At 35.9% G+C, this 27,307-nt stretch overlaps 4 protein-coding genes and 1 pseudogene across 8 annotated transcripts; 1 reads left to right on the top strand and 4 right to left on the bottom strand.

Annotated features, from left to right (window-relative positions):
• Positions 1 to 728: 728 nt before the first annotated feature.
• On the bottom strand, positions 729 to 6,829 carry LOC111490147 (caffeoylshikimate esterase-like). Of its 2 annotated transcripts, XR_002719495.1 has the most exons (2): positions 5,666 to 6,829; positions 729 to 740 (listed from the first exon to the last, which is right to left on the bottom strand). XR_002719495.1 is itself a non-coding variant. In XM_023138655.1 (1 exon), exon 1 carries the CDS (start codon positions 6,706 to 6,708, stop codon positions 5,731 to 5,733), a length of 978 nt encoding a protein of 325 aa, XP_022994423.1. In that variant the 5' UTR covers positions 6,709 to 6,829; the 3' UTR covers positions 5,659 to 5,730. The 2 variants fall into 2 exon arrangements, 1 of the variants encoding a protein (XP_022994423.1); XM_023138655.1 differs by lacking the exon at positions 729 to 740 and having other exon boundaries at positions 5,659 to 6,829.
• LOC111490172 (protein GID8 homolog) lies at positions 1,740 to 4,760 on the bottom strand. 3 transcript variants are annotated; one of them, XM_023138688.1, is made up of 7 exons: positions 4,584 to 4,760; positions 4,217 to 4,333; positions 3,839 to 3,998; positions 3,612 to 3,718; positions 2,731 to 2,862; positions 2,394 to 2,550; positions 1,740 to 2,074 (listed from the first exon to the last, which is right to left on the bottom strand). In XM_023138688.1, exons 2-7 carry the CDS (start codon positions 4,265 to 4,267, stop codon positions 1,953 to 1,955), a joined length of 729 nt encoding a protein of 242 aa, XP_022994456.1. In that variant the 5' UTR covers positions 4,268 to 4,333; positions 4,584 to 4,760; the 3' UTR covers positions 1,740 to 1,952. The 3 variants fall into 3 exon arrangements, with proteins under 3 accessions (XP_022994456.1, XP_022994458.1, XP_022994457.1); XM_023138690.1 differs by having other exon boundaries at positions 4,217 to 4,322; XM_023138689.1 differs by lacking the exon at positions 4,584 to 4,760 and adding an exon at positions 4,534 to 4,552.
• A 6,621-nt stretch (positions 6,830 to 13,450) lies between the features above and the next one.
• LOC111490124 (serine carboxypeptidase-like 31) lies at positions 13,451 to 17,448 on the top strand. Of its 2 annotated transcripts, XM_023138625.1 has the most exons (10): positions 13,451 to 13,766; positions 14,230 to 14,337; positions 14,450 to 14,545; positions 15,167 to 15,259; positions 15,348 to 15,430; positions 15,514 to 15,804; positions 15,888 to 16,018; positions 16,690 to 16,785; positions 16,901 to 17,006; positions 17,098 to 17,447. In XM_023138625.1, the coding sequence occupies exons 1-10, from the start codon at positions 13,493 to 13,495 to the stop codon at positions 17,242 to 17,244; spliced, it is 1,425 nt and encodes a 474-aa protein (XP_022994393.1). In that variant the 5' UTR covers positions 13,451 to 13,492; the 3' UTR covers positions 17,245 to 17,447. The 2 variants fall into 2 exon arrangements, with proteins under 2 accessions (XP_022994393.1, XP_022994394.1); XM_023138626.1 differs by lacking the exon at positions 15,348 to 15,430 and having other exon boundaries at positions 15,554 to 15,804; positions 17,098 to 17,448.
• Positions 17,449 to 18,174: 726 nt separating this feature from the next.
• Positions 18,175 to 19,406, bottom strand: LOC111489940 (annotated as a pseudogene).
• A 6,972-nt stretch (positions 19,407 to 26,378) lies between these two features.
• LOC111489938 (vesicle-associated protein 1-4-like) lies at positions 26,379 to 27,063 on the bottom strand. The gene is made up of 2 exons (XM_023138342.1): positions 26,561 to 27,063; positions 26,379 to 26,475 (listed from the first exon to the last, which is right to left on the bottom strand). The coding sequence occupies exons 1-2, from the start codon at positions 27,061 to 27,063 to the stop codon at positions 26,379 to 26,381; spliced, it is 600 nt and encodes a 199-aa protein (XP_022994110.1).
• Between the last annotated feature and the right edge of the window lie 244 nt (positions 27,064 to 27,307).

Genomic DNA, 27,307 nt, shown 5'->3' with positions numbered 1-27,307 from the left:
AGAAAAGAAAAGACAAGGAATTCTTTTTGATAGTGATTGATGAATGAAGAGGCACCCTCCCTCATTTATGCCTGCTACCCCTTGTCTGTAGAGACTGTAAAATCCAACCCCTCACCCTTATTCAATTAGAACTACCACTCCCACTCCCACTGCCAGTCTCCCTCTTTAGAACACCACAAAATCAAATATCCTTCGGAATATTGCCACTCACTATTAATATCATCTCATTCCAGAGTAAAATCCCATATGGATGGGAAAGGTCAAAAAGATCATTATAAGGGTGTGAAAATTTATGTCTAGCAGACGCGTTTTAAAAACCATAAGGAGAAGTAAGGAGAAAGCCCAAAGAGAACAATATCTACTAGCGATAGGCTTGAGTCGTTACTAATGGTATCAAAGCCAGACATCAAGCGATATGCCAACAAGGAGGTTGAGCCTTAAAGGGGGGAAGACACGAAGTGGTGTGCCAGTAAGGACATTGGACCCTAAAGGGGTGAATTGGTGGAAGGTTCCACATCGATAGATGAGAGAACGAGGGATAGCAAGAACGCTGACCCCAAAAGAGGTTAAATTGGTGAGTGTGGGGAGGGGGTCCCACATCTATTGGAAAAAGGAACGACTGCTAACAAAGACATTGAGTAAAGGGGGTGAATTGTGAGATTACACATGGTTGAAGTGGAGAACAAACCATTCTTTACAAGGGTGTAGAAAATTTTCCCTAGAATATGCATTTTAAAAACCTTGAGGAAAAACCCAAAAGAAAAAGCTTAAAGAAAACCATATTTACTATCAGTAGCCATATTTATTTAATTTTGTTGCATATAGTTCTAATTTGTCTATAGGGAAGAATTTGACATGAAATTCTGTTACACTAAAACTATATAATTATATATATATATATATCATATGGTTTGCTAATATAATGGGTTAGGAAATTACCGCTCAAAGCAGTGGCTTCTACCAGAAGCGGCAGCACCAGCAGCCAAGCCAACAACAGTTTCTGATAGTGATACGACATTGGAGAGGCTCTCTGCCCACCGCACCTCTGCGCCAACCATGTCCTATTTTCCCCACCAATCCCCCTCCTCTTAATGATAGAATTTTAGCCTTCATTACAACAAGCTTGCGCTCTACTCCTCCCACTCTCTTCAAAACTCCAACGCTTTTACTTATAATATATGCATCTTCTCTTCTCCTCCCATCCAAGCAGTATAAGGGAGTGTCTCTCCTCATTTACAACGCCCTTTAATTTCTCAAGAAATCTGCAGCCATTTCTCTGGGGAATTTCATCGAACGGGTCCTGCGCGCTTGGGATGAAACTGAAGGGCAGTAGAGGGCTGGCGAGGATGAATGCCTACGGCAAAAGACAATGTATGAGTTTGTTCTGGAGGGTGAGGGCTGCTTTAAAGAAGGCCATCAAGAATGGAAGCAAGCGGCCACTAAGGTTTCAGTACGATCCTAGTAGCTATGCTCTTAATTTTGATGATGGGCACACCAAAATCAGCGAGGATATTCTTGATGATGCATCCAAGTATGAACACTTCAGAATTGTGGCAATCCTTACAATTTCTCCATGTACATAGCTTGTTTCCTTCTCATCATTATGTCCTTTTGAATAGGATAGAGAGGTTTAGAAAGTCGCAAGCTTTCTTTTCATTTCACTGCCTAAATGGAAAGAATTTTGGTTGTATTATTGTAAGATTCTAAGTAAGGCGAGGAAGGTGAGCGGGACAAACATGTTGCACACAATTTGACACTTGAAGAATAAAGGTTTGATAATCTTTTGTACACAACCATCTTAGCATTTGAGGCCAGTAATGTAACTAAGGAAATTCTAAAATGAAGATGATGAAAGACAATAAGGAAACTACAAATGATCAACCTACGTGATTTTATTTCTTCCAATCAAACACGCTGAGAAATCTCTTTCACCGTTCTTTTGGAAGACGTATTCAAATAGGAGGATCTTCAAGCATAGCCGTGGATAAATCATTGATGCGAGGATACGCTGCTTTCTCATCAAGTTGGTCCTGTGCCCACATTAACATCTTCAACAAGCTTGGCAGCTTCGGATCTGTAAAACGACAACAAATTGTAATTTGTTAGCCGTAAGTACACTAAATCAGGTTGCAGGTCAAAACTAGACTGTTCTTGACTTCTTTTGGTCTGCCATTGATGCGCCTGCTTACTCAAAATATTATCGTGTGTCCTTTAGAGTTGAGATCAAAATCAATGATTTTGTTCTAGTACTGATATTAAGCAAAGGTTCAATTCTCATTGCCATGATGTTATTATTGGACATGGCAGAGATCTAGCAGCATTTCCCAAGTAGGAAAGAGAATACTATTTTAATGTTAGGCACTTCAAATGCAAATGGTGGCAAGAATTTTAACCTTTTTCATGACTCTGACTTGTTAAGATGGCTGCATTAACTTCACTTGCTGTCTTCAGGCGCTGAGAGATGTCCAGAAGGTCTCGCACCGGACAGTTGGAAACATCTTCAAAAGCAAGTAAAGCAACTGTTCTCTCCAACTCTTCCAAGAAGCTTTGCTGAAAGAAGTAAAAGGGTTATTTTGGAGAGAAGGTGAAGGTGAAGGGAAATCCATAGTTGAAGTGTACATAAGACATTTCAAATGTCAACGAGTACATGAGCATTTATATACTTTATTGATCTATCATAAGCTACAATATGATGATAGAAAGGTGGAAAGCGAAAGCCACATAAGTTACATTTTCTTCTCCCCTTGGTGCAAGCTCCTCCTGAGCAAACTCAAGAGCTTCTTCTACTTTTCCATTACGAATTAGTTCGATCAATCTTTGCTGTTGGAGATGAAAAAACAATTGGGGATTTGTATCCAATATCTGCAAGATAGTTTACTTTAGATGTGTGTTTAGATAATATAACATCAAGAACTGAAGAGAGAACATCAAACAAACAATATCCAACTATTTTCCAGTTACCATAAGAAACTTGATCAGGTAGCTAACATGATAGCAACAAATGACATTTATTCGTCGTGTGCATGTGTACTACTATTTTCCTTTCTTTAAATAAATTATTATTGTTTGATAAGATAATTGGGAATCCAACTTCCCATTCCATACATATTTACGAATAAAAAGATCACTTAGGCTCAAACCACAAATGGAGTGAAATCACATCCTCAGAAAGGAAGGAAAAAGAAGAAAATCTTATTGATAATTGCCTAATCGATCGTTAAAATCCATGTCATCAGGTTCATCAAGCTATATACCATGAGTAGATGCTAAAAAGACCAACAGCATCTAATATCACATGTACACACAAGATTTGGTTCAATGAACATGAAAATTACAAAGACAGGGAAGGCGGTAAGTATGTAAAGATCTTTGATTGGTAGCTGGTCTATAGCATATAACATGTCATAAAGCACTCAAATTTCCAAGTGAAATTAAGAATATTCATCACGCGAAGCCAACAGCAGTTAAATATTTTCATGTTCCGGGTATGTGCATGAAGAGAACATAACAAAAGGCTGCAGAGCATAATTCGTCCTATACGTTTATTACTAAAGATGTTGATGAACATCTATTCTAACCACCAAACAAAGTTTTCAGTGTAGGAATCAAACCTCGGGATTCAAATCATTCACTTTCTCAATTGCATCCTCAACATTACCGCATTGTACAGCCTTCTTGACGGCCATTCTATCCGTTATGGTCGCAAGATCAATTTCTGCTATATATCCATAAGGAGAAGCAAATAGAAAGGCAAATCTCAAGAACTCCACATAAATCAACATTCCACATAAACAAAAATGAAAAGAGGGCCTTAGTTACTGAATTAACTAATGGATACGCTCAGCCCCAGACTCCATCCGGAATTTCTCAGCTGCATCAACATAACCTTCAGTGACGAGGAAATTCATTACCAATTTATTCATGTCTTCTTTCCTAATCTTGACGTCGTTAAGCTTCTTCTCCCACTCTTCCCTTGTAATAACTTTCTTTGACGTGGCCTGAGAGAGTAAAGTAAAGGCCGAATCATATTATGGGGGGAAAAGAACTATAACAAACTATAAACCTATCCTGAAGAAAGAATCTTGATTGAAAGATCTGTAGCCCTTTCAGTGGTGAACTCTAAATTCACTTCCTTAAAAGAACACAAAACTAGAATAAAAAACAAAAGGCTGTTGTTTGATTATGCAATCAAGAATGTGCGCTTGAAGTCATATACCATCGCTTCGTTTTCTGCAAATTGACGAATTACAATCCAGAACAATGACATCAGTGCGCTGCCTTCAAATCCATCGATTTATACACAATCAAAACCGCAAACTCACCTAGAAGAAATCTGAGATTAAAAAAAGAAAAGAAAATCCGATTACTGATATCATAATCCGACGCTATTACAAACACTAGCTGACTCCAAATACTACTCTCAAGCTCCCAAGAACAAAAATGGAAAGACAGAGAACGAATCTGACTAAGGAATTAGGCCCTAATTCCAGTAAATTTAGAGAGACGAACAAAAAAGACTGGTCGAAAACTTACAATAAATCCAACAAACTCATTTCGGAGAAAAATCACGAAGAAAATTGTACCTCTGAAAGATAAATTACTCTCAAAAGGTATCAATCAAGAATCTTCGCTGCTCCCAGTGGATTGCAAATGGCGTTCCGGCGATCCTCAAACGCGGGCAGTCGGGGAGTTGAAATTCTCCGAGTTAATGGATCCGGGTCTGGGCTTCACGGGTCTTATTCGGTTCCTTTCGTGTCCGCTTCACTCAACCAGGCCCAATCGACTTTCGTTGCTTGTGAATAATTAAACCCTTTATATAGATAATAATATACCAACTTTTTATTTTCCATTTTAATTTTATAAATATTCCAACAAATAAATAAAATATCTAATTACTCTTATCTTATTGTATTATTACTCTTTTATTTTCTGAAATTGTTAGAAAAAGCTAATAATAATTCATTATTCATTAAAAGTCACGCACTAAATAGATAAAAATATAAAAAAAATTAGGAATTAAATGGTAATTTAACAAAAAAAAAATGTTATTATATATTTTAGAGAAAAAAAAATCATGAAATATATTATACAAACTCATAAAAAATAAATAAATTGATTGAAAACATACTTTAATAGTTTATAACTAAGATATAAATCATGGTATAAATATTAAAAAAAATACTACATTAATATTTAAAAAGTTATTGAAAATATCGAATTTCAAAATTTTTAATAATATATTTAATTAAAAAAAAAAACAAAAGTATTTGAAAGATATTAAATTGAAATTTCTTATTTCTTACTACACGGGTTGAAATTTTTTACCACACGGGCTCACTGTAAATGAAATAGTCTAAGTAATTTTTTACCACACGGGCTCACTGTAAATGAAATAGTCTAAGTAATTTTTTACCAGGTCTAAGTTACGTTGTACCCTAACCCAGTCCCTATATGTACCCTGACTCGGGTCCCTATGTCCACTCTTCACCACCCGCAACTCAAGGAGACACCGATCATAATAGAATGGATTGATTTTCATGCTAGTTCTTATTCCAACTTCCCTTCATAAAATTTCTAAAAAGACCAATTATAAAATTTATGAATATTTTTATTAATTTACCCGAAACCAAAAAAATTATCATAACATTTCATCAGTTCTACCGACAATGTAACAATCAAATTCCCAGAACAAGAAGTTTCCTTAAAATCAACGAAACAATTTGAATATATTCATCTAACACTTATCCTACTCCTACATCGCGCATTCAACCAAGAAACAATATCATTTCGAACAATCTCCACATTCTCATCCGTCTCCCCAAACAGCATAGAATGCATCATTCCCTCATAAATCTTCATCGTCTTGTCCTCGCTCTGCGCTTCCTCATACAGAGATTTGCTCACATTCGGATCCGTAACAACATCCGCATCTCCATGGACGACGATGAACGGCAGCCTCACATCGCCCAGCCTCCCGCTCAAATCCTCTGTAACTCTCAAAAGCTCCACCACAGTCCCCAATCTGGGTTTCCCTCTATACCTCATCGGATTCATCTCCGCCACAATCTTCTTCTCCTCCACCTTCACCGACTTCTCCAACAGATCCGCCGTCGGCACAATCGCCAAACTCGGCAAAAACCTCGCAACTGCCGTAAGAAATTGAGGAATCGGCCAAATGGGTTTCACTTTATCAGAGATTTTGCACATGGGTGCGACGAGAATAGCGCCATCGAACCCTTCGGGGTCCGCGAAATGGATCAATAAGCAAATCGCGCCGCCCATTGACTCACCGAAGAGGAAGGCGGGCAGACCCTGAAATTGGGGGTTCAATTTGACGAATCGGAAGAAGGAGAGACAGTCGTGGACGACAGAGTCGACATTAGGGACGAAGGCTTTGAGACCTTCGGATCCGCCATGGCCTTCAAGGTCGAGAGCGAAGCAGGCGAAACCCATCTGGGCGAGGAAGATGGCAGTGGCTTGGAAGGTCCAGCTGATGTTGTTGCCGTAGCCATGGACCATGAAGATGAGGGCTCGGGGAAGGACGGGAGGCAGAGGAAGCCATGAACGAGTGAAGAGCTTGAGGCCGCGAGGGGAAGTGTAGAAGGATTTGGAGGATTTGATTCGTTGAGAAGCGTAATGATCTTCCTCGGAGATGTTTCCCCAGTAATTCAGAAAGAATTGGGGATTTTGGTGATGGTTTTGGGACATTTCTCCCAAAGGAATTTTGGGATTTTTGGATTAGGGTTTGTGATTGGCGTTGAACGGAAAGAACCAAAACGGATTAACTGTACTCCGTTTTCGGAGTCACTCTCCCCTCACGTGTTGACAAATTTTATTATTTTCTACCATTAAAGAAATAAAATTGAAATTTTCAAACTATTGCTAGACTGAAATGTTACGTGTGACCGGCAAAGCAGATAATATTTCTAGACACGGGGTGGTATGTCAATGAGGACGCCGACCTCCAAAATGGGTGAATTGTGAGATCTTACATTGATTGGAGAGTAGAATAAAACATTTACTCTGTCACAAGTACAGCAAACCATATTTGCTAGCAGAATTAAATTTCACTTATTAAATTTTACCAATTTTATTTAAATAATTCTTTTTGTTTAAAAAAAATTTGAGTCGAACATGAATGAATCAAGACTGAAAACAATATCTGAATGAAGTTTTGTTTATAAGGGTGTAGAAACTTAGACATGTTCTAAAAACCTTGAGGGAAACGGACATAGGACATTACATATAGTATAAAATTAGAACCTTTCATAGTATGATGTGATTCAAGGGCAAACCAAGTTGAATGTAGGTGGACATGTGACACCAAAGCTCAGAAGGAATACGTGGATAAACTGAGTCCATAACTATATATACAAACACGATGCAACTTTCTTTTTATGACTCAATTGTAAGAACTTCAAAATTAAACGTGTTTGACTTAGACCAATTAAGTAGGATTACTCCTTGAAATTTTTTCTAGGAAGATAAAAAAATATGAATAACGACATCAGTACTCAACTTGATAGGTATATGAACGAATATTTGAACACCAATATTGAAATTTGTTGTGGGTTTGTTCATGAAACTTGAACAACTTATACAAAGTCTATAAAATTATTTGATGATATATGATGGTTGAAATTTCAAAAGACAGAAGAAACAAGTCTGAAAAAGAAGCCAATAAAACTGGTGGAAGACAGATAAAAAGGCAAGGGAAAATGAGGTGATGGGTAGCCTTTTTACATAACCATGAGTTGTGTCCCAACACCAGGCATCGAATTGTATACTCAAAACGTCATTAAAACAGAACCAAAACTGATGGAAGATGAAAAACAAGCACCAAAAAGTATAGTAACTGAGTGGTTCATAACACACTTAACTTACGATTTTCCCAACCTAAGTAGCAAAAAGGGTGTCTTTTTTCACATGTTGCCAAAAGCGTAACGACCCATGTCTACCGCTACCTATTTAACTTTCCACTCAAGATTTTTAAAACACTTTCGATAGAGAGAGGTTTCGTTCTATTCTTAAAGAGATGTGGGATGCCTGCTAATGAAAGGTTCTACACATTTATAAAAAAATGTTTCGTTCTCCTCTTCTCTCTCCTCTACTGATGTGTGATGTCTAGGAAGAGGTTTTCACACACTTATAAAAAATGTTTAGTTCTCCTTCCCAACCAATGTGGGATCTCACAATCCACCTTCATTTAGGGTCAGGGTTTTCACAGACACTCATTTCCTTCTCCAATTAATGTGTGACCCCTCAATTTACCCCCATTCGAGACCAGCATTTCTGCTGGCACACTGTCTCGTGTTCACCTCTCTTCAGGGCTCAGCCTCCTCACTGGCACATCATCCAGTGTCTAGCTCTGATAGCATTTGTAATAACTCAAGTTCATCACTAGTAGATATTGTCATCTTTGAGCTATCTTTTTCGAGCTTCATCTCAGAATTTGTAGAATGCGTATACTAGAGAGAGATTTTCACATTATTATAAAAAATACTTCGTTCTTCCTTCTAACCCACATGAAATATCGCATCAGAGATGGTATGATAAACCCATTGGCCTAAGTCTTTCTAGTTTAAGAAGGCAAAAAGACAAGGGAAGAAAATGGAGATGAAGGAAGGGTTGGAGGAAGTGGGTAGGTGTGGATATGTACAGAACATGTCAAAAAAAAGCTGAATGATTCAGATCAGATGCAGCAAATGGAGGGAAGTGCGTGAAAAGAAAACTAGTGTACGTTTTGGCAAAATTTGGTGCTTTTAAGAGTCACATCAAAGGCCAATTCATTTTACGTATGCCATTGCTAGCTAGCAGTGGCAGTGGCAGTGGCTGTGGCATCGGGAATGGCATTGGCTTGGCGCTGTTTGAGTGGGCAGCTGGTCTTTGACATCACTTACAATCAATACCTTTCAATGACTTCTTTTTTGCCCCATCATCCATTCAGGATAGACTCGAATATTTGCTAACGCTTTTGTTTGTTTTTTTCTTCCCTTTGACAAAAGTAATTAATCTGCTGGTTTTTATTTGTATTCATTTAATATTTATTATATTACTATAAAATCTTTAAGTCGATTGGAAAGTAAAACGAAACATTCTTATAAAGGTGTGAAAATCTCTCCCTAACATAGATATTTTAAAACAGTGAGGTTGAAGCGAACAATATCTGCTAACGGTAGAATGATGCTGTTACAAATGGTATTAGAGTATCTACTAACGGTGGACTTAGGCTGCTACAAATGATATCACAGTTAGGCATCGAGTGATGTGTCAGCGACGATGTTGAGCCTCCTAATAAACGTGTTTTAAAACTGTGAGATTGACAATATATAACGGGCTAAAGCGAACAATATTTGTTAACGGTGGACTTGAATCTTAGAACTTTTTTGTCGAAAATATGTATTTAAACTAATTGAGTTATGTTTATACTAACATTATCTCATAAGTCATTCTCGTAACTTCATACAGATACAATAGATTTGAGCAATTCTATGTTAAGTGATCTCCCATAAATTTTCATGAGATGCACGAGAGTGAGAACAAAACATGCTAGAAGGAAGCGAGGTGTAGGTAACGTGACTATGTCGTAGAGAATAGAGGGAAATGTTGAGGTCATTCTCCCAGTAAGATGTAGTTCGAGGACAAACCAACGCGATCGTTATAGGAACTAACATCACCCAAAATTTCAAAAATAAGAATAATTCTTATAAAGAAAACGTGTGGATAAAAAAACTTTAGGTCAATTATCAATCTTTTTTCTTAAAAAAATTGTTCTTAAAAGCACTAGTTGAGTAAAAGGGGCATTAATTTGAAAGGGAGAATAGGCTTTTGCCCCACACTTTTGCCCCACAACGGTCAGATAACCACTCACATTTAAGCCCTAGTGTCGCCCATTAAGGCCATGCGTTGCCTAACCCAGCCCTACTATTGCGCCGGCGCCGGCGGCCACTGCCCAACCATTCCTAACTTTTATTTCAACATTTATCCACTTCTAATTCATTCAAAGGTTCCCAAATCTTTTCTTACCCAAGACAAACTTTTATTAATACTCATTAGGATGAATCAAGATGAGAGAGGGTACTAGTATGGGAGATGAACTAAATGAATATAATATCTATTCATACCTCAAATGAATGATACATGAAAAGGATGAGAGCGATCTTGAGAATAAGATAATTTTTGGTATAGGTGCATTCCTAGAGAATGTGGTCTTAGTTCAAAAGGGTCGCTCTCAAGACTACATCCGAATAAGAGCGATCTTGAGAGTAGGATGGCTGAGAACTCCATAGTTATGCATGCTTTACTTACAACAATTCTATGTTGAGTGACTTATAAATTTTAAAATCTTTCATAAATACTTCTCTATACATGACCCATATACGTGTACATTGATCCTATAAATTTTAAAATCTTTCATAAATACTTCTCTACATATGACCCATATACGTGTACATTGATCCACTAGGCAGGCATATACATATCTCCTGACTTGCCCTTCAATTACCGAATACTTCTCTACACATGACCCATATACGTGTACATTGATCCACTAGGCAGGCATATACATATCTTCTGACTTGCCCTTCAATTACCGCACGACGTTGCTAGAGCCATGGAGGGAAAGAAGCTTGTATGATATCATGTCAAACATAAATATTGTAGTGTATGTGTCTGTATTTATCATAACAAGAGAAGTACTCCAATGCATGTGACATAAAAATACATGAGGTCCCCATAACTTTAAATCATATGATATGTAGATCGTACATTCGTTCTTTCATAAACATTTTTATGAACAAATACTCGAGTGAATAAAATATGCGGGAAGGAGTGTTGTTGGTAGAAAGATTTGAGCAATGTCTATCAAAATTTGTGGTCGCAAAATTGAAAAAAAAAATGCAACTAAACCCTACTAAGCTTTCACAAACATTTTCACTTCCAAATTTTCTAATTTAGCATGTTTGCCTGATCTTTAGTTGAAGATCACCTAACCTTCCGATTCAAAGTTATCAAAAGCTTGCTCGATATGAGTTTAAACCTAAAAAGTGGACGATGTAATATCACAACCAAGATATGTTATCTTAATAGTAAAAAGAAGAAATTATAGATACCCAATTAAGAAACAAAATGGATAATGTCTAAATCCCGAAAATGCTACTGTTATTTAAGGATAAAAGAAGAACGAGAGACATAAAGCAAAACGAGTTCGAGTTTTTTTTTTTTAAATAAAGTTTGGATAAATAAATGAATTCCATCTCATAATTCAACTAAACAAAAAGTTGGAAGCTTAGTCATTATTTCAATAACATAACCTAAATTTGATGGGTTTTTTTGGTCAGATCCAAATTCAAAAAAAGAGCCATACCCACCAAAGGGTTCGCCACAAAATTCCATCTTTCCACTTTGTGATGACGATGATCGGGATCTCGGTTTTCTTAGAACCACCTTTTTCTTCGTCTCAATTTTCAGTTATAACAACTCAAGCACATTGCTAGTAGATATTGCCTGCTTTAACCCGTTATGTATCGTCGTCAGCTTCACGATTTTAAAATGCATCTACTATAGAGAGGATCTAGTCCTAATTCGACAAATACCTCGTATCATCTATTAACTGGCTTTGATACCATTTGTAATACTACAAGCTTACCACTAGGAGTATTGTTTGCTTTGACCAGTTACATATGATCGTCAATCTCACGGTTTTAAAATGTCTGTTAGGGAGAGGTTTCCCCTCTCCAACCGATGTAGGATCTCATAATCCACTCTTTTGGGGGCACAACATTCTCGTTGACACACTGTCCAGTGTCTAACCCTGATACCATTTGTTACTGTCTAAGTCGATAGTTGGTAGACATTGTCTGTTTTGACCCGTGACGTATGATATTAGAGCTAGAAGGACACTGGGCTCTCAAGGAATTGGATTGTGAGATCTCACATCAGTTGGAAAGGAAAACCAAACATTTCTTATAAGAGTGTAAAAACCTCTTTCTAATTGATGCATTTTAAAATTGTAAGGCCAACAGCAATACGTAAATAGATCAAAGCGGACAATATCTGCTAATAGTGGACTTGTATACCAGCTCAACCAACTAAACAAACAATGAAACATGACCAAAGAAGGTGTGTGGTTTTTGGCTTTGTAATTGGACAGAACAGTGTTTTATAAATGTCGTAATTGTTTTGTCCTTTTTGCTTAGAATCGATAGTGGCTTCTGCAAAATTCCTTTTAAACACTGTGATATTACCACACGCTTCAGTACTAAAAGTAATCTCAGTTGCATGTTGTTTACTTTTGAAATGGATCTCCATAAAAGCATTCCTCAAAAGGAAATCAAAACAACAGCAAGTTTACAATCCTTAGGACTTCGTTCATACAAAGTTGTATGTCAAAATTGTATGTTATGACTAGTTGAATTATATTTAGGTGACGGTTGCCTTTACAGACAAGCACATGTTTTGTTTTTTATGGTATGTTGTTAAGGAAATTCTGTAGGATCCTACATCGGTTGTAGAGGGGAACGAAGCATAATTTATAAAGGTGTGAAAATCTCTCCTTAACATAGACGTCCTAAAACTGTGAGATTGACGGTGATACATAACATGTAAAATATCTGCTAGCGGCAGACTTGAGCTATTACAAATAATATTAGAGCTAGACAGCAGATAGTGTGTTAGCGAGGACGCTGGAACCCTAAAGGGGTGAATTGTGAGGTCCCACGTCGGTTGGAGAGTGGAACAAAGCATTTCTTACAAGGTAAAACCATGAGCTAACGACGAAACGTAACAAGTAAATTATCTGCTAACGGTGGGCTTGGGCTATTACAAATGGTATTAAAGTCAGACACTGAACGATCGGTGAGAATGCTGACTCCTAAAGGGGGTGGATTGTGAGATCCCACGTCAATAAGAGAGAGAAACGTAACATTCCTTATAAAAATTTTCAAGAACGATGAGACTGACGACAATACAATATAAGTAACAAGTCGAAACGGATAATATTTACGGTTACAAATTCATAGGAAGTTACTCAAACCTAAATTACAACAAAAAAAAATTTTAATTTTCCCATGCAAGAAAAGCATCCCTAAAAACAACCAAATGGTTAGAAAAGATTATCTCCAATTGAACAAAAAAAAAAAAAAAAAAAAAAAAAAAAAAAAAAAAAAAAAAAAAAAAAAAAAACTAATTTGAAAACAGCTGAAGAACTGATTCTAATTTGTTCTAAAAATTTTGAAGAACATCTAAAGATCAAACAAGCCTTCTAAAAAAATGGTTGAAATATGATCCCAAACCCAAACCAAAAATGCAAATAAGGAAAGAAAAGAACAACACCCACCGTCAAATAAACACAGTTTTGCCACGTGGAAGACAACATGTCTCTCTCTCTCTCTCTCTCTCCAATTCATTTCAGAAAATTGGAGTGTATAAATGGTGAAGTGGGTGTGTTTCCAATGCTTCACAAACACTTCTCCTTAACATATTATTTACCATTATGAAGCTTTCAATAATGGGCACGGTTTTTGTGGTCTGTGCTCTGCTTGTGCCGCCTGCGTTGGGATTGGCTAAAACACAATGGCCTTTACACACTGATCCCTCCCGACAAGATGACCTCGTCACTAACTTGCCCGGCCAACCCCTCGTCGGATTCCGCCATTTCGCCGGCTATGTCACCGTCCACGAGCCCCATGGCAGGGCATTGTTTTACTGGTTCTATGAGGCTGCCTCTCACCCTGACCAAAAACCCTTGGTTCTTTGGCTCAACGGAGGTAATCAATCATTTCATCGTACTATTTTCAATTCTATAATCGTACGATACGATACTGTTCAGTTTGAGCATAAACTCTTATAGCTTCTATGAGATCCATAGAACCTTCTAAATTGAGGCTTGACTCTTAGAATTCTATTAAGATGACTAAATTAAGAGTCATGGTATGAAATCACGGTTTGTCCACTTTGAGCATAAAATCTCGTGGATTTGCTTTTGGTGGGAGATGTATTCCTTACTTATAAACGAATGATCATTCCCTTAATTAGCCAATGTGAGTTAAACTTTATGGCCAGATTTATGCCACGATCGGTAAGCTATTTACATTCTAAGTCCAATAAAACTCTACTACAATCGATCAGCCATTACAAACTATTTATATTATAAAAATGAATGCTCCATTGCTTCAATGTTGTTCTGAGGTGAGGTGACAAACGATTCTTGTTTATTTGGTTGGGTTTCAGGTCCTGGGTGCTCCTCTGTGGGTTATGGAGCAACACAAGAGATTGGTCCTTTCATAGTGGACAATGATGCAAATGGACTCAAATTAAATGACTATTCTTGGAATAAAGGTATTTCAAATAAAAACATTATCAATCTCTATCCAAATCTTTCAATTTTTTTTTTTTTTTTTTTTGAAAATTTAAGAAAAGAATACACTTTAATGATGATGATATGATGTAGAGGCCAATATGTTGTTTTTGGAATCTCCCATTGGTGTCGGCTTTTCATACACAAATACAACTACCGATTACCATAATCTGGGCAACGAATTTACAGGTAATGGGTGTTTAGAAATGATCATGGATTTATAAATAAGAAATACATCTTCATTGATACGAAGTCTTTTGGGGTAGCCCAAAGTAAACCCACGAGAGCTTATGCTCAAAGTGGACAATATCATACCATTGTGAAGGTCTGTGATTCCTAATTGTATCGGAGTCATGCCCTTAACTTAGTCATGTCAATAGAATCCTAAGTGTCAAACAAAGAAGTTGCTAGCCTCGAAAGTGTAGTAAAAAACGACTCAAGTCTCGAAAGTGTACTTTGTTCGAGGGCTCCAGAGAAAGGAGTCAAGCCTCGATTAAGAGGAAATTGTTCGAGAGCTACATTGGCCTCAGGGGAGACTCTATGGTGTACTTGATTCGAGGCGAACATTGTTAGAAGGGAGTCCCACATTTGCTAATTAAGAGGACGATCGTGGGTTTATAAATAAGGAATACATCTTCATTGGTACGAGGCTTTCTGGGGAAGCCCAAAGCAAAGCCATGAAAGCTTATACTCAAAGTGGACAATATCATACCATTGTGGAGAATCGTGATTTCTAACTTTTGAGTATTATAATCGAAAGATTCTTTCTTTCACAAATATAACATGATTTTATGTGATGTTTTTGGACAGCAAACGATGCTTATACCTTTCTACAAAACTGGTTCCTCAAGTTTCCATCCTACAGAAACCATACATTTTACATCGCAGGAGAAAGCTACGCAGGTTTTCATCGATTTCCCACCAATAATCACTTGATTTCATGTCGTGTTTTTTTTATTAATCACATCAAATGTATTGTAAAAAAAAACAGGCAAATATGTTCCTGAGCTGGCTGAGCTCATCCATGATAGGAATAAAGATTCCTCCTTTCACATCGATTTGCATGGGGTTTTGGTATGTTCATTGTATATATAATTCCACTAAATCTTTGATTTGTGGTTCATATTTTATAATGATTTTTGATTGATTCTTCACAGTTGGGGAACCCTGAAACTTCTGATGGTGATGATTGGCGAGGGATGGTGGATTATGCATGGAGCCACGCAGTTATTTCTGATGAAACTCATAAAATTATAAGAGAAAGCTGTGATTTTAATAGCAATGATACTTGGAGTAATAATACTTGTAGTGATGCTGTTGATGAATTGCTTAGCCAATACAAAGAAATTGATATCTATAGTCTTTATACGTCTCTTTGCATGGCCAATTCTGCATCTGCTGATGGCAATTCCATGCAAACGCTTATGATCAAGCGTTCCAATACCATGGTCGTCGAGAAATTTCTTGTCTTTTTAGTACGTTTAAAGTGGATGATATCATGTAGTTAATGTGTTTTTGTTTGATGAAACAGATGCCGAGAATGATGGGTGGATACGATCCGTGCCTTGATGGCTATGCGAAAACGTTTTATAATAGACCCGATGTGCAAGAAGCCCTCCATGTGAGTGATGGGCATCGCCTCAAAAATTGGAGCATTTGCAAGTATGTAGTTCATTTTTCCTTTCTTTTTTTATTTTTTGGGTCCAAAATTAAGATCGTTGTTATCATCTTAAAAGAGATATCGATATTTGTGAGATCTCACATCGGTTGGAGAGAGGACGGAGCACTCTTTATAAGGGTGTGAAAACTTCTCCCTATCAAACGCGTTATAAAATCGTGAGTCTAACGATACGTAACGGGTCAAAATAGACAATATTTGCTAGTTGTGGGCTTGAGTTGTTACAAATGATATCATAGCAGACACCGGGCGATGTGCCGACGAGAACGTTGGGCCTCAAAGGGGGTGGATTGTGAGATCCCACATTGGGGAGGGAAACAAAACACTCTTTATAACGGTGTGTAGAAACTTCTCCCTAAAAGACCCGTTTTAAAACCGTGAGGCTAACGGTGATACATAAATCATCTAAAAAATCAATTTTGACCCGTGAACTACCACATCCATTTACGTAATGGTGTTGTAAATGATATTAGGTAATTCCTTCCACTTTAACTGTGGTATCAAATTTCATCTTATTTTATCGGAAAAACTTTTTCTAGTCTACTTTTCGAAATGAAATTTAAATTTATAGAAAAAGAATGAAACTTTTAAAAGTTCGTGACCAATTCGGGTTAATCTTTTGATGTGCACTGACATTGATGAGATTGAAAAACAGCATCACCATGTTCGAAAACTGGTCAGACTCAAAGCCTTCGATGATTCCTATATACAAGAAGCTAATTGCAGCTGGGCTTAGGGTATGGATCTACAGGTAATTAAAACACCTTAAACACATTTCTACGTTACTTAACTAAGATCTAATTCGAATTAGAGAGATTTAAGTATGTTCATCAAATAAATTGAACTAAATTTGGTTATGGAAACAGTGGAGATACCGATGGAAGAGTTCCCGTGTTGTCGACAAGATACAGTCTTAGTTCACTCGGTCTACCAATTACGAAGGCATGGAGGCCTTGGTACCATGAGAAGCAGGTAATGATTCAGATTCTCGAACGAGATTTAGACCCGAATACTAAAACAAAATCGTTATCAAATAAAGCTTAGCGTGTTCGATTGGGTGCAGGTGAGCGGGTGGTACCAGGAATATGCTGGCCTAACGTTTGCAACATTTAGGGGAGCTGGGCATGCAGTGCCATGCTTCAAGCCAAGCAGTTCATTGGCGTTATTTGCTTCGTTTCTGAATGGACAATCCCTACCTTCTTCTAAATGATTGATTTGGAAGTGGTTTTAGCTAATGCATTCGTATTAGAAGGTTTAATTAATGATGGTTTTGGCTGAACAAGAGAAATTATAGTGTATCAGAATGTTTCTACTCAATTATAGATATGTTTGTTGTATGATTGCTAAAACAAACGTGGGAGCTAAAAGGAACAAACCCTTTTGAGATCTCTTTTTCTCGAGTTCTCAAACAAAGTACACCGTTTATTTGACATCGGGTCGCTATGACTATACCTTCGAAGCTCATAATTTCTTTGTTTAACATTTGAGGATTCTATTGACATGATTAAGTTAAGATATGGGTATGACTATGATACCATCTAACTTCCACATTAGTATGATGTTGTCCTTTTCGAATATAAGCTATTATGATTTTGCTTTAAGGCCTCGTACTAGTAGAGATAGTGTATGATATGAACCAAAACATCAATAGTGAAATATAAATTTCATGAAAGATGTGAAGAAAATATTGTTAAAATTATCAAAAGATGTTTTAATTCATGCCACATTGAAGAATTTTCCTTCGGTATCAAAACTTTCTTTGTGTTAGATTCCTTATCATCTGACACCCGAGCTTTTCCTTTTGTTGATTCCTTATCAGTGTCTCTCACTTATATACTCATGATCTTTCTTAAAATTAATCAATGCAAGACTTCAACAATCCTCAAGGTGATAGTCTATGGGAAATGTCTATACAAATAAAATATCAATGATTCATTTTTTGATGATGAAAAAAAAAACGGATAAATAAATATTTTTGATGCGTCATTAATTAATTTAATTTCACTAATTATAAGATAAATGATATCATAAATCTCTAATATTATCATAATTACAACCCTACACCCACCTGTAGTCTCTTATTATTGAGAGAATTTTCTAAATTTGTTTCCTAAATTGCTTTATTATTATTATTTTTACATTAGTGCCTAAAATTGATCCAAGAGTTCCAATTCATGGTGGTCGGAAGATGAAACTGTTACCTCAAAACGCCGTCGCTTAACGACCCAATAAGCGGCGCAGCCAGTTGAAACGCTGCGTTTTGCACCGGAAGCTGGTTGAGAAGTGACACGTACGAAATCGTATTTTCTTCAGTTCCGGTTGTCCCGCCGCCGTTGTAGCTATTGATAAGATCGAGCCGGTGTGGCTTTCCGCCGCCGTTGGATGCGGTTTCGCCGCCGCCCCAAAGGTTGCCACGTTTGGCGGCTTTTGAGCTACATCTCGACGAAGGTAACTGCGAGATATTCGAACTGTTTTGATGATTAATTATCTCGTCACCTCCGCCTGATAAGGCGACAATGTCCAAGTAACAGTTCCCGCCGCCTTTGTGTCCTCCGCCAACTACCGGATTCAGCTGCTTCCCCGCCGCCGCCGCCATAGAAAGTTTCTCCATTTCGCACTCTATGATTATCTATGCTTGTGCAGTGTTTTTCATGAAATTCGACATAAAACCCAATCATCAAGCTACATCATACATAGTATAATCAAACCTCAAAACCATTTTTGTCCAATTGTTGTTAAATTTCAAATATCCCAAATTAACTTAAATACCCACAAATTATCAGTAGGATGTTTTAAAATATTCAGGAATGTTTAAAAGTAATATTAAACTCTTAGCACTTATAAAAGGGAGTTCTAAAGATTTTTACTGTAAATGTATGCACGATAACAATTATCTACATTTCATGGATTATCTCTCTTTAATCTCAATCATATTTGCTAAATAACAAAGGAAATAATAAAGCACCATACCATTACAGTATTTTCGATAATTATGAGATCTCACATCAGTTGGAGAGGGAAACGAAACACTCGTTACAAGGGTGAGGAAACTTTTCCCTAACAGACGCGTTTTAAAATTATGAGGCTAATGGCAATATGTAACGAGCCAAAACAGACAATATCTGCTAACGGTGGGACTTGGACCGTTACAAATTATATTAGAGTAAGACATCAAGCGGTGTGCTAGCGAGTACGTTGTGCCCCAAGAGGGTGGATTGTGAGATCCTACATTAGTTGAAGAGGATAACGAAACACTCTTTACAAGGGTGTGGAAACATCTCCCTAACAAACATGTTTTAAAACCCTGAGACTAATAGCGATATGTAAATCATCTAAACAAACCAATTTTGACCCGTGAACTACCACATCCATTTACGTTGTAAATGATGTATACTTTTAACTGTAGTGTCAAATTTCATCTTATTTCAACGAAAGAACTTTTTCTAGCATATCTTTCGAAATAAAATATAAAATTTATAAAAAAAAGAATGAAACTTTTTGAAGTTCGTGACATCGACCCATTCGGGTTAATCTTTTGACGTGCACTGACATTGATGAGATTGAAAAACAGTATCACCATGTTCGAAAACTGGTCAGACTCAAAGCCTTCGATGATTCCTATATACAAGAAGCTAATTGCAGCTGGGCTTAGGGTATGGATCTACAGGTAATTAAAACACCTTAAACACATTTCTACGTTACTTAACTAAGATCTAATTTGAATTAGAGAGATTTAAGTATGTTCATCAAATAAATTGAACTAAATTTGGTTATGGAAACAGTGGAGATACCGATGGAAGAGTTCCCGTGTTGTCGACAAGATACAGTCTTAGTTCACTCGGTCTACCAATTACGAAGGCATGGAGGTCTTGGTACCATGAGAAGCAGGTAATGATTTCGATTCTCAAACGGGATTTAGACTCGAAAACTAAAACAAAATCATTATCAAATAAAGCTGAGCGTGTTCGACTGGGCGTAGGTGAGCGGGTGGTACCAGGAATATGCTGGCCTAACGTTTGCAACATTTAGGGGAGCTGGGCATGCAGTGCCATCCTTTATGCCATGTTGTTTTTCGATAATCAGCTACAGAAATTCGGTGAGAGGAAACCGATTTTCTATTTAAATATAAATTATCCTAAAAATGGTGGGAGAGTGGCCAACTAAATCTGTGTCATTTCCTACAAAAATTTCCGTCTAAAACTTTGGTGATCCATTTGACGTGTTTTGTCAAATGGTCAAACGGAGGTATTCTGCAAACGTGTGAATCTAAATTAGGAACAACTGAAAAAACCCAGGTTTTATCTAACATGCCAAGCAGTTCATTAGCGTTCTTTATTTCGTTTTTGAATGGACAAACCCTACCTTCTTCTAGATGATTGATTTGGAAGTGGTTTTAGCTAATGTATTCGTATTACAAGGTTTAATTAATGATGTTTTTGGCTGAACAAGAGAAATTTTAGTGTATAACATAATGTTTCTACTCCATTATAAAGATACTATTTGTTCTATGATTGCTAAAACAAATGTGAGAGCTAAAAAGAACAACTCTTTTGAGGTCTCTTTTTCTCGAGTTCTCAAACAAAGTACATCGTTTGTTTGACACCTGGTCGTTATGCGTATACCTTCGAAGTTCATAACTTCTTTGTTTGACACTTGAGGATTCTGTTGGCGTGACTAAGTTAAGATATGGGTATGACTATGATACCATGTTGGAAATAACAAACCTCCACATTAGTATATATTGTTCATTTTGAATATAAGCTATTATGATTTTGCTTTAAGACCTCATACCAATAGAGATAGTATCTGATATGAACCAAGACATCAATAATGCAATATAAACTTTAAGGAAGACGCGAAGAAAATGTTGTTAAAATTATCAAAAAAATGTTTCAATTCATGCCCCATTAAAAAAGATGCAAGAATCATGGTTATAAATTTTGAATGGATTGTTACACTGTTTCATTAATACAAAAATACTAAGGTTATAACTCTTAAATGCTTAATGGAAGGGTTTCATTTTGATATTATATAAAACCATGTATGTTGTAATGGTAAAAGAGACTTGAAAACGTAGTAAAATGAGCATTTGTGCCTTCTTTTAGCCATGAGCTAAGTTTGGTAAACATGGCCGAGTGAGCTTCATCATCTCCTTCACAAAAATCTTCTCCTATTGCATAGTCTCTCATCCTGGTGGTCTCCCATTCCTGACCTTATTCATCAAGCTTGGAGAGCCATCGTCAGCCAAAGAATCAGAGGAAATAACCCAAATATTTTCCTCCGCAATATTTTAATTTGCTGCTTCTATATCATAGAATCGGTAAGTTTTTGACTCTTCAATAACTTCGAGCAAAACACAACTAAAACTCTTATCATCTAGCTTAGTTCTCTGAGCTGCCTCCTCTTTTTGTTTCTGAATCAACTCGAACTCATGATATTGTTCTTCTTCCTTCCGCTGCCGCTCTAGAGCTAATCTTCGTTGAGCTTCTTCTTTGCAATTTTATGTAATTTAGATGACATATTTTAGAATCATTCAAGTTTGACATGATCAATCTTACTTGTGTACTGATTCAAATTTTAAACAAATGTTATTGTTTTGAGATATTTGATGAACAAGATAATCCGAATCCTTAGGATTTGGTATAGAGCTTTCCTCTGAGTTGATTTCTTAACATTTAACATCAAGAGTTTTTCTCTTGGTTGATTCCTTAGGAGTGTTTCTCACTTATATACTCATGCTCTTTCCTTAAATTAGCCAATATAGACTCCAATAATACTATGTGATCACAATCCATACAAAGAAAATGTCCATGATTCATTCTTAAATTTTGAAAGTTCAAAAATATTTTTAAAACTTGAGAATGAGAGGCTTGATCCAATTAGTTTTTGACACCTTTAGGAGGCCTTCCACCACAAAAGACGAGGGCTTTCTTGACGCCAACTTTCTAAGTTCCATTAGCGGTCGCAATAGTCTTATCAGTTCCCGTCGCCATGCAATACCCAGAAACTGTCACCCTATTCGGCCTGTCCCATTCGGATATTTTCGCTCTCTCAGAATAAAAAAGATACTATTCTTGCTTCCAAACACTGTATTTTACCTATCATGTTAAAGAATGAGAAATAGAAGTGAGATTGAAGGTCCAATCTTTATTAATGCTTACAACATTTAAATATATTACTCAACTAACTTATTTAATATACTACTAACCAAACGAGGGAAAAATTTTAACGGCTATATAAAATATATTTTAATACTATAACCCACAAACCCCATTTCATTTTAACCTCAAATAAAGCTAAGAAAAAGCGATAAAGTTCATTACTTTGAAGCTCCCATGGATCGAACTTGTACAAATCAAGCTCGGCGATGATCGGAGCTGGAAGAGGAGAAGACGACAGCTTTCATGTAAGATAGTGAACCACTAGCTCCTCGTCGGTGGGGTGCAATCGGAAACCCGGCAGGAGCTGCAGATATGGCATGCTTCACAAGTCGCATACTAAAACCTCTTATTATGAACTTCGATCGAGTATGTTATTCACGAGTTAAGTGCGTCGAATTCGAGGATTAGAAATAATGTGTAAGTTTGATTGATTCGTATTAATTATAAGCTTATCGATCTCAGGAATGATAAAAATTCAAGTACTCTTTAATCCCATAAAGTTAGGTTTTGATAATCTATTGTATTTTAACTAGTCGAATGTAATCTACACAAACCCGATTTAGCTTTAAGATGTTACATTAGTGACGTAAAAATATAAGATAATGGGTGCAATAACTTAAGCCAAATACTAGTAGATATCGTCCACTTTGACCCATTACGTATTGTCAGCTTCATAGTTTTAGAACGCGTTACTATGAGAGAAATTTACCCATTATAAAGAATATTTTGTTCTTCCCTCCAATCCAGGTGGAATTTCACAATGAGTTACACAGTATGCAAAACAAAAGGAAATGGGTAGGGACGCTCGTGAGTCTCCTCTTCGCTTAAAGTTATCAAATTATTTTCCAAATTGCTTTCTACTCGTTTTCGGTAAATTTTAGCTATCGTTTTATCGAACGGTTGATGATACAATATTGTTCAATTTAGGTTAAATAAATTATGTAGAAATAATAAAATTTCTCCGAATGAATATCAGAATTGTAAGAACGTAGAAGAAAATTCATTGTATAAATTTATATATAAATATTTTCGGATAGTACTAAGTATTAAATCTAGATTCTAATAAAGAGTATAGTAATTCAAAAGAATATCTCTAATTTCATTATTATTTGTAAAAAGAAACAAGCTTTTGTGATATTATTCTTTCTTTATTTCTTGTTTACCAAAACCTAGTACCAATTTCATGGGCCATGAGATGTATGGGCCTGGGCCCAAGGGCTTTGGCCCAATCTCACGGGCCACATTTTGAATTCGGATGGGCTGCAAAATTCGCCTACTTTTTGAACACCCTCTCGAAAGCGTTGAATTCTGGTACTTGTAACGTCCCACGTTTAGGATTATGTTAGTATGTTTTGTCTTCACTCACTTGCATATTAGAAAATTTTCCAAGAAGTCATCCAACTAATAATTGTTTCATACCAAACACGTTTAACTATGGAGTTTCTACAATTGAGCTACCGAAAAAGAAGATGCATTTTGTTGATATAGATAATAATTTTTTGTGAGATCCCGACACATCGATTGGAGAGGTAAACGAGTGCCAGTAAGACACTGCAACTTGAAAAGGGTAGATTGTGAGATCCCACATTAGTTGACGAGGAGAACGAAACATTTTTTATAAAGTTGTGGAAACTTCTCCGTACATTTTGCTAGTAGTGGACTTGGGTTGTTTCATTGTCAATACCTCTCATTCAGATGTGATCTCGGTTTATTCACATACATCTCTTTTACTCGGATTCGACATATTTGATCATCAAAATAATTTTAACTTGATTTTTTTAAAGATTATTTTCAAATTCATCCTAGAATTTTGTAGATGGAGTTAAATAAATAAATAACTCTAACCTTTTGTGTGTGTATATATATATAAATAAATAGTTGATATTTATACTAATAAATTAATAAGGCAATTTCCACGGAAAATATGGGAGATTATCGCTGGAATTATTTATTTATTTATTTTTTCATTCCATAATTCTTGGAAGTTTCTGGAATAATTCTCCGAAATTCCTGGCGCACAATTTACATTTATTTTAAAAACATATAATATAATATGGATTTAAATATTGTAATGCGGCTAAATTAAGATATTGATTAATCCACGACTTTATAATTTATTTAAAAATAATAATTTAAATCCACCAGCCAATTTACACCCGACGCGCCACGGGCCCACACCTCATCGACCTAAAACTTTCCTTTTCCTACGAAAAAAAACATACATTTTTTTCGTAACATCCACCAATTCATTTTGAGGAACATGGTCATGTAGAATTTAGCACGTGCTAATTAAAATATGAATAAAAATTAAGAGCTACATAATTTTCAATTACTTTTATATTAAAAATGTTAATTTCTATTAAATTACTGACATTAAGTAGATGAGAGGTACATGAATGAATCGAAATTACATCCAAATGAACGTAATTCTAAAGATAAAACGACTAAGAAAAATGAATGAAGTGAAAATGACGGCTTATATCAATAAGGTGGTGGGTAAATGAGTATGGAAGTCGTGGTGGGTAAACCAATGTAATTTGATAGTTATCAAATTAGACCCGAGTTTTAAATTTTATTTTTATTGATGAAATTTGACTAAAAATTTGATTATTTATTTAAAAAAGATTTAAAAAAAAAAAAAACTTTATGAGGAAATAAGTATGAAAATAAACTTGTAGTTTAAGTAAATTTAAAAGTCAAACTTATTCATCCGCCGTCTTTTCTTTTTTAAGTTAATTTACATTTCGAAAATATATTTTGAATAATCAAATTTTCCTTTTAAATTTCCAAATTATAAAAAAGAGAGAGAAAAAAAAAAACAATATTCTGCCGAAGTTTCTAGAAAAAAACATAAGATTAGGGTTTAAATTATATTTAATTAAATATTTTATTATATTCAAAATTTTAATCTAAATAAAACTCAACTGATTAGTGTAAAAAATAAAAAATAAAAATAATCCATTCATTTTTTTTTTAGAGAAATAATAATTTTTCTCTAAATTTAACCATATAAAAGGTATAAAAGTCAAAGAAAAAAAATTAAAAAAAAAGAAAAAAAAGAAGAAAAGAAAAAAACAAAGTTAAGTTTGTTAAGGACTTAAGGGTTGACAAACAAAAATGTCAAACAAAAACTTGTTTAGCATACACTTGGGAGGTGGACATTTACCATGAAAAGGTATTGAAATTGCAAAAAATATGAACATAAAAACCTTAAATTGAGATGTTCATGTCAATCAAATCTCATATAAAGTCAACTCCATAACTAATTTAACTATAACTTTAACTCAAAAGGAATATTCTCCATCATTTCTACATTAGTGATGTTTCACTATACTATTCATAAACAAAAATGTTAATACATGTAATAAAGTTTTAGTAGCAAAAGAATAAGTAACGTAACCATCATAGGAGATATAGAAAAATAGTGAGGCTATTAGGTGTGAAAGAATAAGTAACGTAACCATGTCATAAAGGGTATAGGGGGAATGTCAAGACTGTCCGGTGCAAAAGAATAAATAAGGTGACCATGTCATAGAGGATAATACAGATGAATGTCGAGATCATCAAGTGCGAAAGAGTAAGTAACTTGATCATGCCATAGAGGGTGCATGAGAAATGTCGAGGCTATCAAGTACGAAAGAGTAAGTAACGAAACCATGTCATAGAGTGTACATGGGAAATGTCAAGACCTTCAGGTGCGAAAGAGTAAGTAATGTGACCATGTCATAGAGGATACAGGAGAATGTTGAGGTCATCAAGTACCAAGTTCAAATTTCGAATCTTGAACATGGGTCGTTACAGATTTGACTAGATAAACTAGGTTAAATTGATGAAAATGGTATATTATGTATCTTTTTCTTATATAAATCCTTCCCATTTACTTGTTATTTTTCTTTCGGTTTAATTCTTATCGAACTAAGAATATATATATATATATTTCTTATCAAACATAATTAATACGTATGGATTCTTGTTAGAATATGGAATTCACACGTTCAAGCTCATAGTCAAGTCATAGAAAATAAGAGTTGAAAATATATTTGAAAAATAAATTTGAATTCAATATACATTCATTTGTAACGATAGACATTGATGGGAATTTTGAAATTTTCTTCCACATTCGGAGAAATTAATGATCCCTGAACTTAATTTATCAAAGAATTTGAACGAATTTTTATCATATTTACGCTGCTTGATTTTCCGACATCAGAACACCTTCGCCGGCGATCAGATTATCAATGACGGCGTTTGAAGCTTTTCTCAACAGCTTGGACCAATCCCTAAAAAAATGGCCATAATAAACATGAATGATCTTAGCTTCAACATTATGCAATAAGATTTCTTGTTTTTGATAACAAAGCTTACCCATTAATGGAGTCGAAAGTGAGTCCAACGGTGTATTTGGCTTCTCCAAGTGCCCAATTGAACCTTTGCAGCTCAGTTTCCGGGCAGCTATGGCTATACTTAACATGAAGCTCGGACGGTCGAATGTCGACGAAGATTGGTATGATCTTCTTTTTATTCTCCACCATCATGGCAAGTTCATGCAAACAATAATAAGACTCGCAATACCGTGGCGAAAACACTGCAATCCCGATCTTAGAAATCCTGATCCCTTCTTTAATCTCGTCGAATAACTTATCCCCAGGTCTCATGTTCTTGCTATCTAAAAAGGGTCGGAGCCCAATTCGAGTAAGATGATCAAAGAGCAACCCAGCTACGTTTTTTTTGGTGTCGATGCCTCGATGGTTTATGAACACGTCACAATCTCGTGATATCGATCGAAAGTCGCTCGGGTGGCTGAGGATTCTCGACCTAACCACAGGCGAAAAAGAACGTTGCAGTGCTTGAACATAACGAAAAGACATGTTTTTGAGTTTGTTTTTGTTCGAGGAAACTTGTAATGGAAGAGAAGTTTATATAAGGAGAGGCTTAGAGGGTTTGAGTTTCATGGGAAGTTTAATTGGGGAGAGGATTCAAAAGGAAATTAGGTTTGAATTAGAATATTAAGAACAAGAATTTCGTTGCATGTTTCTTTTATAAGAGATTCAAGTGAGTCCTTTCGCAGTTGTAATTTTGACTCCTTAAAATAAAACATTATATTCACTTAAA

Source organism: Cucurbita maxima, unplaced genomic scaffold (assembly GCF_002738345.1).
Source record: "Cucurbita maxima cultivar Rimu unplaced genomic scaffold, Cmax_1.0 Cma_Scf00015, whole genome shotgun sequence".
In the NCBI taxonomy this organism is placed as follows: Eukaryota; Viridiplantae; Streptophyta; class Magnoliopsida; order Cucurbitales; family Cucurbitaceae; genus Cucurbita; species Cucurbita maxima.
The sequence above is the reverse complement of the archived record's forward strand: the minus strand, read 5'-3'. Positions and strand labels throughout refer to the sequence as shown.